Here is an 11,222-nt window from a genome sequence, read left to right as displayed (position 1 = left end):
ATTTCAGCAGGCTAATTTAAGCTGAAAACTTCAAGGAGATGGTTTAAAAGTAATGTCTTATGTTACACTGCAGTGACACCTTGTGTTCAGGGTCATTATCCAAGAAGCTATGGAGTTGCTGCTGAGAAACTGAGGATTTACAGAAAAAACCCTTGCAGGAAAGGGCAACACTGGTTTTCTATTTTCTGCACATTCATTACTTATCAATGGGGATTGCTGGCCTCTTTATAAGCGTCTCTGTACTCAATAGTCATTATTCCACTGTCACTCACACGAAGTAATCCTGATGCTGTGTAAATTGATCTATGAACTTGGTCAAAGGCAACGAACCGGTAATTCTACCTCGTCTACTTAAGCGCTTAAGAATGCATAACAAGATGGTAAATAGGTAGACGCAGTTTTTATGTTGGGATGATTTTATTTGGAGACGGTGAAGGTTTGCCATCACTTTGTGGGGGCTTAGGAGTCTAAATACAGGGGTAAAAATATACCAGACCGTGAACTGGCCTGAATAATGTGGGATTCAATTACACCTGAATGTGGGTGACTATGTGAGGTTAAGTGGACAAACTGTGCCAAGTGTCCTAAATCCTTTGTTTTATTTTAATTTCATTTCGTTTTGTTTATTTTTGTTATTTCATTCGGTGGAAATGATGTGCTAATGTACACCTCCCCTCGCTGCCGTCGTATCGGTATTATCGAGCTCGTCCTCAGCATCTGAAAGACACCCCAGAAGCACATGTCTGTGAGCACATCGCGTCATGCACGGGGATTTTTCACGTATTCCGTTGCCATGGAGATGACTTTGTTTACTTCCTCCTGCTCACACTCAAAGTGAAAGGTTGTGCTTTAAAGTGAAGTAAAAAAAAATAATAAACTTCGTGGGGAAAAACACGGGACAAATGTGACTGTCCTCGCTTACCAGGGATGCGGACAACAAAAAGAGAGAAATATTAAAGTTTTCCAGCACGGGTAACGAGCGCGTGCCAAACAAGGAGCTACTGTCCGCGTGCAGCAGGTGAGTGTAATGATGAAAAGCTTTTCAGCCTGGAGTGCCTTTTATTTACTGTTTATACCTCTATATGTTGTATTTTACAGTGTTTTTAGTTTCATGAAGGTGACATTTTGCCTCTCCTTCACATCATTTTTGTTAGCAAGTTTTGTAAAACGTCAAAATCGGTCTTATGGGCCCGTAGCAGTGATAGGAGACGTAGCTATATTTGTCACTTTATGTTTTAGGCAGCGCTAGATATTATAGGGTATACGATTATAGCTGTTAAAGAAAAGTTAAAAAGTGACGTAGCTCACTTAAAATGTGCCGTACTGCTTCTCAGAGAGACGAAACACCACTGAGTGGGGAGGTTTCTGAGTTAATTGGTGGTGAAACATGCTAAAACCCTGCCGGTTCACTAAAGCAGCTCCACTCTATTGTTAAGAGGCATCAGCGGGGGAAGTAAAAAAAAAAAAAAAAAAGTGCATTTACTCAACTACTGTACAAGTTTGAGGTACTTGTACTTTATTTGAGTATTTCTTTTAGTGCCACCTTATGCTTCCACTCCACACTTCAGAGGGAAATATTGCACTTTCAACTCCACTTCATTTTTCGACAGTTTTAGTTACTTTTAAGATAAAGTTTGACACAATAATATAACACGCTTTTAACATATACCACATTTTTAAATGTTATATCAGAAAATGTTTTGTCTTTCCTCTCAGAAATCACCTGAGGATCCCCCCCTCCTCTTCCCCCACATGTATCTATTGCCACTGTTTATAAAACTGGATAGAAAGTAGTTTAAACTCCACCTGCAGCAGCAACAACAGTCACATGCTGCTAACACACTGATGTCTCTATTGATAATCAAATGATGTCATAAACAACAATTAATAAAACTGTAGTTCTACTTTAATGCCTAAAATATTTTTTTTCTGATAAAACGCCTGTACTTTTATTGAACAGGATATCTCATGTCGGACTTTTACTTGTAATGGAGTATTTTTACACTGCTGCATTGGTACTTTACTGAAGTACTTTCACTACTGAGTGGCGTACCTAACGACATTAGCACCCTGTGATAATTTGACATCATAGAATGATTTCAGCTGCACAAAGTACTTGAAAAAAATAACTGACTTTTAAAATTGCTTCCACCATTTTCCTCCTTTTTCCATCAGTCTCTCAGTGACCTCACGATGAGCAGCAGAGTAGCAGAGGACCGCCTGCAGGTCCTGCAGGTGTACCGCCTGCTGCAGTTCATCCATCAGGCGGATAAAGTGGGGATAGAGAAGATGGTGACGCTCGGAGTGGAAAACCTCATCAATCTGACGGAGCCACAGGACGGCATTGGGGTGCTTCACGTGGCAGTTTCAAAGTACAATCACGGTGATGGGCCTCTTCCTGGCTCCGTCAGATTATATACTGTGTTTTTTTTAAGTGCACGAGGTGCTCAGTTGCTGTGGCCAGCGGCTGTGTGGCTATTTGATCCTCTCTAAATTCAGTCACATTTGGTAGAGGCAAACATTTGAAAGCAATCACCCGAGATAGATACTATGTTTATACAATTTAAACTATTTACATTAAGGTGATTTGTTTAAATTTACAACCTCCAAAAGCTCTTGTTTATATTAATTGTTTCTTGGCTATATAGGAAATTATGTCCAGAAAAAAATTTGTGTTCGCTTACACATAGAAAATGGAAATATAATAGCAAAATAAGGGGATTTTCTAAAACTAAACATTAGGCATTGTAGGCTACTTTAAAAAAAAAAAAAAAAAAAACATTTGAAAAGACTTTTTAAATCCGTCTAAATAATCCAAGAAAAAGAAATCCAGCAGTTCATAGAATTAACTGCAACCCGAAAAGTAATCTTTCATAGCTGCGTCAGTCCCCTGACTGTTTCTCTACCCTCTTGTCTCTTCACAGACCTCGTCAGCTTCCTTCTCTCCCTGGGAGCAAGTCCCAATATGCAGGACCGGAGGGGCCGCACTCCGGTTATGTTGGCCGCTGAGCTGGGCAACGATGCCATTGTGTCTCTGTTGGGCCAGAGACAAGCCGACTTTAGCCTCCTGGACACTGAAGGTAGAGGTGAGCAGTCCAAGGCATTACCAACTGCAGTATAAAGCAGAGGGAACAGAGAAACTGTTTGAGGCAACTACTTGAAATCAGGAAAAAGATTAGTACTATATAGCAGTTGACACTTACAAAAATAGCCGATTGTGTGGAACAGTTACAGGGTGGTAACAGAAATAAATGCAATCAAAACAACAAGAGCGTGTGATATTAGAGCATTTTCAACCGTTTAGGTCATGTGGTGCGTTCAGGAAGGTGAGAACTGTGAGATGTGGTTGAAAGGTCTGAAAACACATGTAACGAATGCTCGATTAGCAAAACTTTTTATTACAAATATTTAATAGTCAAGCTGTTATTCATCACCTTTATTACACAACTTCTAAAATTTGATGATTTCCTTGATTTTCTGGGTTTCATGTCACTATGAATTTCTCTTTGGCTTCATAATAGACTGGAGGAACATTAGAAATAACATCACACATTTGTTTGGCTAAATTATTGATTGAGTAACTGAAAATAAAAGTAATGTATTAACTGGTGATATGAATCACTGTTAATTCTCTTTAAATCTATCTCTATGTATGTATGATCCAAACCAATAGATTGCCGTTCTTCCCCTTTTTTCAATTACATTCTAATTTATCAATCAAGATCATGTTCCTTTATTTTAAAAAAACATATATGATGCAAAGGAACATACCTAATAATAATATTAATAATAATAAAAAGTTTATTTGTATCGCACCTTTCATACAAGAAATGCAGCTCAAAGTGCTTTACAGCAAGAAAATGACATGTAGTGTTTAACATAAAAACAGATATAAGGAACATTTAAAAATCTAGAAAAGAGATGAAATGCATTAAATTAACACAAATACAACTGTATAAAATAAAGCATTTTAAAGCTGCAGTAGGTTAAGTGCAGGCATGTGCAAGAGAGCTTCAAGAGTAGCTAGTTAAAGGCTAAAGTCAAGAGATATGTTTTGAGCTTTTCTTTTTTAAGTATGTACTGAGCTAACTTCCCTGATATCTACATGTAGTTTGTTCCACAGCTTTGGAGCGTAACTGACAAAAGCTGAATCCCTCATTTTCTTTCGGCTGTTGCTAGAAGATCTAGAAAGCATATGTTCAGTAATTCTAATGGTATAAGAGGTGATGGAACAGCTCCTCTTCACCTAATGCGTTCTCATTTGAGCTCGAAGTGTCCGTTTCCCAAACAGAGGTTATTTCCATCTCAAGTTAGACTTGCTGAATGCCGTGCGTTGTCTTACAGCTCATGAAAATGCATGGTGCTTCTGTTTAGATATTGATGAGGAGGTGGTATCCCAGACAACTCCGATCAGAGAGCCTGAAGTTCATCTTCTGGGCCTTTCGAAAACAATTGTAATAATTACCTCAATTACAGTGTGTACCTGGCAGCAATTACTGTAACAGGCACTCTTTTGACAGTGAGTGACTGAGACAGAGAGAGAAGGCAGAACAATATCTGTGTGCTTGTATGAATGAATATAGTATATGGTTTTATATAATTGATGTCCTGTGTGTTGTATGCATGCGTGCATGACTATACGTGTGTGTGGGTGTGCATGTCAGGTCACAGAGGTACATCTAATTACAGATCAAATCCTTTAGGCGATCCTCTCCTGTGAAACATGCTGGGTAACCTGATATCACCCTGCTCTCCACAAAGACTTGCTCGGCTTAGTCTCAGTACTCACAGCCAGGCCTTTCCCCCAGCAGGCTCAGCTTCAGTAGTCACACACTTGTTTGTATTATCCACCATGTTGGCTTGAAAGTTACAGGACACCAGTTAGATGTGTACAAGGGGATTCGGTTTAGTGGAGACAGCATCTGACCCTCCATCCATAGAGAGATAGAGAGATAGATGGATAGATGGATTGAGAGATGGAGAGATAGATGGATAGATAGATGGATAGATAGAGATAGAGATAGAGAGATAGATGGATAGATGGATTGAGAGATGGAGAGATAGATGGATAGATAGATGGATAGATAGAGATAGAGATAGAGAGATAGATGGAGAAATAGAGATAGAGAGACAGACAGACAGACAGACATAGACACTCATAAATTTCCCTTAAAGTATCTGAAATTTACGAGTGTCTATGTCTGAGTGTATGAAATGATATGATCATTTTGAATTAATAAGGCAGTTTATATTGTATCTGTGACAGACAGGATACAAGGACGGGATTTGACCACAACTTATTCAGACTTGGAACTGTTTTGTTTACATAGCATGTGTCTCAACCACTCAGCTACCAGACCACTCCTGTCCTAAATTATTTTGATTATGTTCATATTAAGATTTTTTTTCTTGAAACTCAGAAGTTAAATATCAGAGCTCCCTCCCATTTGCTGTCATCGTTATGTCTACCTGTTTTACTAAAGACTCTTTAACCTTGTAACACGTTGACGCGGTGCTTTTCATATGTTACTCTGCATATCACGAGCGAAACAAAGCAGTCAACACCCGTCAGACCGGCAGGTCTCAGACATCACACACTCAAGGAACGTTTGTACCCATGCACGTCTCCGTTTTGTGACGTAGGCGTGCTGTTCTACTGCATCTACCCCACCAAGCGCCACAGCCGCTGCCTGCAGGCGGCGCTGAAGTGCCAGGCGGACGTCAACAATGTGTCGTCACATGGGACTCATGTCTTCCAGGTGATGTGTGAAAAAGCCCGGGAGTACACCTCCCTCTGTCTCATGATGCTTGACGCTGGAGCAGACCCCAATGCAACCAATCAGGTAAAATATGTTCAGAGACAAAGCCGAGGAATTATGGGAACTGTACTTTGAACACATGAAGTATGAGCACGCTTTCTTTACCTTAGAAAACTGGTGTCACAGCGTTGATGGAGGCGGCCAAGGCGGGCTCCGTGCAGCTGGTCAGAGCCATTCTGAGGAGCGGAGGGAACCCCAACGCCCTGGACCAAAAGCACTTCACGGCGGTACACTACGCCGCCATGGGAGGCTTTGTTGAGGTGTAGTGCCTGCTCAGACACACAATCCAACTTTTATTTCATGAAAAAATAAAGTTGTGTTTGAATTGTGTTTAAATATATAAAGTTATTAAAGTGACAGAGATGCTGGGATAATTTAAGGTTTGAACCATTCGATTCAAGCATTTTAAGAGTGATTTTGAATTATTTACATTTGTGATGGCAGCACTCACTCAAATGAGAGTTTTTCGCCAATCAGTGTAGACCGTCCTCTAAATTTAGGATTCTGTTCCTCTCTGGTGTTTTGCCTCTTGCAGGTGGTTCAGGTGTTGTCTGCGTGTTCGGCCGACATGGGCGTCATCAACCATGATAACTGCAATCCTTTACACTACGCCGCTGCAGCGGGCAACGCTAACTGCTGCAAATTCCTGGCACAGAGAGGTACTGTGAGAGAGACAAAGACATCCTGATGTCAGCACAGGGAATTTCAGCTTGTTTTTGGGGCTAATGATGCCAAGACAGCCAAGATGCCGTGATACATGTAGAGCAAGTAAATTAAATCAAATGGAAGAACGTGCAGCCGCAAAATCAAATGAGGTAATTCTACCATGTGTTTATGTTTGTCATAAAACTGTGCTCCGTGTTCAGGTTGTAACCCTAAACTGAAGAACCTGAGGGGTTTGCGGCCACGTCAGATTGCCAAAGAGTCTGGCAACAAGGCAGTGACCAAAGAGCTGAGGAAGGCGGAGAAGCAGCAGGGTGAAGGCAATAAGTCCAGCCGTACCAACCTGTCGAGTGGCTGGGCCATGACCCTCCACGACTGGTCGCACGAGTTCCAGACTGAACTCCGGAAAGCCTTCGGGGACGAATTGGACACAGTTACCACAGAGATATTCATCTCCGTGTTAGAGGACCTAAACGCTCCAGTTGAACTGGACCAGCTCCATGCGGTCATCTCAGCCCACGAAAAGGGTCGAAGCGGATATGTGAATGTCAATGAGTTCATCAAAGGTGTCAAGTATATCAAGGAGTCGTTCCTCATGTCCTCCTACATGCCTAAAAAGAAGAAGGGGGAAAAGGGAGGCAAAGGCGGTCGGAAGAAGGGTCAATTTGTCATCCCCTTGCCCATTTGCACCCTCCAACCGGAGTCCATGCCCCGACGACAGGACGGAGGCCCCCCCCACTTCATGATCGAAACATACACCAACCGCTCAGACACCAGCAGATTCAGCCACGATCAGCCGCCAGAACACCCCATCGTGAACGACTCAGGATGGTACATGGAGAAGCCGGAGAAGGTTTACATGAGCATCAACTACTGCGTGAAGAGTGCCGATCTGGAGAGTCTGGACCTGGCATTCAGTCAGGGCGTTCCCGTGGATGTTAAAGATCAGTTTTACAAGACTCCACTGATGGTGGCCTGCTGCAGTGGCAACTATGAGGTGGTTCACTACCTTCTCAACAAGGGGTGAGAAAGCTCATGTTTTCTTTGTGAGTTTAGATTTCTGCATTGGCTTGTTTGAATATGTGTGCTTCTTGTTTTCAGCATTTTTTCAAATCATATAACAAAACTCAAAGCAGGAAGACAGAGAATAGGCCGATATACTCTGAGACATTCAACGTGACAAAAAAAAAAGAAAAAAAGAAGCTCTCCATCGATGAGTCAAACAAACAACTGTTTGTGACAGGGCGGAGGTGAACCTGTGTGACCAGTTCTTCTGGACACCCCTCCACCACGCGGCGAGCGCCGGGCAGGTGGAGATCATCGAACTTCTGGTGGATGCCGGGGCCGTCATAGATGCCCCGGCTCTCAGCGGAGGCACGGCCCTCATGAGGGCCATCGAGAGCTCCAAACCCTCCTGCGTGGACTTCCTCATCAAGGCAGGGGCCAATGTGAACGCAGAGGACAAGAAAGGTTCGATTGTACATCGGAAATATTTCACAGTTTATAAAAAAAGCCAAAAGGGAATAAGATAAATAATGAGAGCCAATAGATGTTGTTTAAGTTCATACCATTTGTTTGTTATAAATATTAAAGTTGTTGGTATAATTGAACAGATACACTGCAGTTCCTGCTGTTATTTGACTGACTGTGTTTTATTTCCCTGAAGGAAACAACTGCCTCGATGTTGCCAGAGCTTTTGCAGACCCCGAAGTAATTGACATGGTCAAAGAAAAGATGGACTCTCTGCCTAAACCGAAGGACAAGGGAAAGGGAAAGGGGGGAAAAGGTCAAAAACCTAAACCTGCGAAACAGAAGGTAGTCAAGTAACCTCTTTCAAATCTTTTTACCAGCCCTCTGCAAATATCTGCATATTAAAACGTTTTGTATCAAACCTTTCCTGCTCTCTTTGCGTGTGTGTATACTGTGTGTTTCACTCTGTCCTCCATTGTCATTGGAAGGAAACTTTCATGGCTGCCTTTTTCTGAAGCTATAAACATGAAAAGGCCATTTCCTAAAGAGTTCAGTGTTATATTAGATTAAGCATATTGTGACCTTTAAACCATGTTAAAGTCAAACTGAATCAAACCCAATCCTGTAAAAGGATGTGACTACTGTAAGCAAGGAACTTGTACACCCGATGTATTATGTTACAACTAGACCACGCTGGTGTTTCGCTTTGCCTTTCTGGTAACCGGGCCGCAATCCAACAAAACGTATTGATTTCATTATTAAAGCTCTGAAAGCAGCAGGTGGTCCTGTGGCAGAAATTAATCAGGAATATTCATAATTCAGTGAAGCGGAACGCAGCAGTTCTTGGAGGCAAGAAAAAGTCCAAAAAAAACTATAAATTGCACAACAAAGATCTGATTGACCACTGAGCTTTTATAACGCTTTATATGAAGGTAATAACACCCACTTCCTGTTTCCTACTCCTGCCAAGCATGTCACAGTCAGGTGTCTGAAATATCTGATAACCCTCAACATAAGAAACTGATAAGCCTGTCAAACTTCCTTCTACTGTGACTTATGAGCTAATCAGTCACTACAAATAATACATGCAGCCTCAACAAAGTAGTGCTTCTCTTCACAGTGTCATACTCCCTCATAGTCGAGTCAGTGATGCAGTGAAATAATAAGTCCTGCAGTAAACTCATCAACACCTACCGGGTACTTATTATAAGTTGGTCAAAAAAAGGATCCCGTTAATGAGACAGACACAAGTTTAATTTCTTTTATATTTGATTTCAGCGGTCAGTCGCCTTCTTCAGCATGGAGACGCTGTCAGCATGAACACATGGATTGATTTTAAAGGAGAGAATAGTTGAAACAAGAGCTCAGTGGAACAGATGTAAAATAATGAAAGCCAGGCAGAGAATGTACATAACTGCAGATTCGCAGAAACTTCAGCTGCAGTCCAACTTGGCAACAACGACAAGTGGGAGAGTCACAGCAGCAGCAGGTTACGGAAGGTGTGAACATCTGGATGGGCAAGAAAACTATAATATCCAGTGCATACACCATGTATGTTTTAAATCTTGTATTTTAAACCTGCAAAATGAATGTAGTCGCACATGATCCTGTGATTGATTACTTCAGAGAGGAAAGATTTTCTTTGTCCAAAGTAAAAATCTTGTGCTTTTCATGGTTCTTTAATGATTGACACTGTGCTTCTCTGTCTTCTGTGTGGCATGTGGAAGTTCTCTCTCTCTCTGTCCTGCACCTCACTTACATACTTTGTCCATTTACTTTTAGTACGTACTGCACCTACCCTTAAAAAAATATGTGCTGTTGCATGTACTTTGTATACTATTGAGACATACCAATTCAACATGAAAATGCTCCTTGAACTTTGACCCTCTTGGTCAGATCCATCAGCATCCGTATTTGAAGGAAAAAGAGAAATGATGCGATTTGGAATGAGTTAATGCCTCTTCTTCTCCTTCTTCTTCTTGTTCTCCTTGTTGTTCTTCTTCTTGTTTTCCTTCTTCTTCTTGTTCTTCTTCTTCTCCTTCTTCTTCTCCTTCTTGTTCTTGTTCTCCTTCTTCTTCCCCTTCTTCTTCTTCTTCTTGTTCTTCTTCTTCTTGTTCTTCTTGTTTTCCTTCTTCTTCTTGTTCTTTTTGTTCTCCTTCTTCTTCTTCTTCTTCTCCTTCTTGTTCTTCTTGTTCTTCTTGTTCTTATTATTGTTATTCTTATTCTTATTATTATTATTGTTCTCCTTGTTCTCCTTCTTCTTCTTCTTCTATTGTTTTTGTTGTTATTCCTTCCTCAGACGCCTTAATTTAAAAAAATCCTTTACACCGGTGGCCCCGCCCCTTTCCTCTACGGAGCCAAGATGGCAACCGCTCAGGGTGAAAAGTGTCCAGAGTTTCACACTTCTTTTTTGGATTGTTTTGAGTGCATCATCCTGGTACTTGTAGCACTCAAAACAGTGAGTGTTAGTACACAAGTACAACATCTGGAACACAGCACCGGTGATTTTGGCATTAAACTTCACATACTATGTATTGAGACATACAAAATCTTTTTCCGGCATACTAAATGGTCGTATGGATATTGGAACGTTAGTTTTAATCCTCAAACTGGAACCGTTTCTGTTTGTAAATTGCTGTGTTATTCTTGTTATCTCTGGCCGCCTCATGCAGCTCAACCCTTCCGCACTGAATCTGACACTCGGGGAAACTTTGCTTTGTCTCAGTTTGTGCAAAGTTTTTGGACAAGATACAGAGAATTTGTAAATGTTGGTATTCCCTGCAGGGCGTCGCTGCAGAAGCTGCAGTGCGCTCAGAGACGTTAACAGCAGGGAGGACTCCTCCGCAGATGGACTCAAAGAGCGTCATCCTGCAGAACACCAGCATCACCACGGGGAGAACCAACACTGTGGATATCTCCTTCGTGCCAAAAACGGTAGGCCTCATCGCCGTCTACCTCCGTGCCGCATCTGCTTGCAAGTTACGATTTTGTGTCTTAACACGGCAATAAATATCTCCCATATGACGGAGGACATAACGTACCAGCTACCACGCTATCAAAAGAGTGCTCGGGGAAATTCTGACGTCACGAGTTGTAAATGTTTTTGCTGCTGTAGGAAGTCCCAGCATGCAAGAAGCTGCACACTAAGTTCTATGAGAAGCTGACTGGGTCCTTACATGCAGTCTTCATCCTGCCCCGTCTTTGTGTCTCAGGTTTGGGGGCAGCCGCCCACCACCAGCATGCTGATGTCAAAGATAGAAAGACGGAAGG

The 11,222-nt window shown here is 41.8% G+C and overlaps 1 protein-coding gene across 1 annotated transcript in view; it reads left to right on the top strand.

The window, feature by feature from the left end:
- Positions 1 to 2,193: 2,193 nt before the first annotated feature.
- ankef1a (ankyrin repeat and EF-hand domain containing 1a) overlaps positions 2,194 to 11,222 on the top strand; it is a 9,124-nt gene continuing 95 nt past the window's right edge. Inside the window, exons 1-10 of the mRNA XM_069158739.1 lie at positions 2,194 to 2,383; positions 2,925 to 3,086; positions 5,644 to 5,843; positions 5,930 to 6,079; positions 6,355 to 6,478; positions 6,686 to 7,505; positions 7,726 to 7,952; positions 8,149 to 8,297; positions 10,737 to 10,886; positions 11,165 to 11,222. The exon at positions 11,165 to 11,222 is cut by the window's right edge and continues 95 nt beyond it. Coding sequence (XP_069014840.1) covers positions 2,194 to 2,383; positions 2,925 to 3,086; positions 5,644 to 5,843; positions 5,930 to 6,079; positions 6,355 to 6,478; positions 6,686 to 7,505; positions 7,726 to 7,952; positions 8,149 to 8,297; positions 10,737 to 10,886; positions 11,165 to 11,222 — 2,230 coding nt within the window. The remainder of the gene's footprint in view (positions 2,384 to 2,924; positions 3,087 to 5,643; positions 5,844 to 5,929; positions 6,080 to 6,354; positions 6,479 to 6,685; positions 7,506 to 7,725; positions 7,953 to 8,148; positions 8,298 to 10,736; positions 10,887 to 11,164) is intronic.

This window comes from Embiotoca jacksoni, unplaced genomic scaffold (genome assembly GCF_022577435.1).
Source record: "Embiotoca jacksoni isolate LCO1_2020_lvr unplaced genomic scaffold, fEmbJac1.0.p SCAF_23, whole genome shotgun sequence".
NCBI lineage: Eukaryota > Metazoa > Chordata > Actinopteri > Embiotocidae > Embiotoca > Embiotoca jacksoni.
This window is presented reverse-complemented; position numbering and strand designations above follow the sequence as displayed.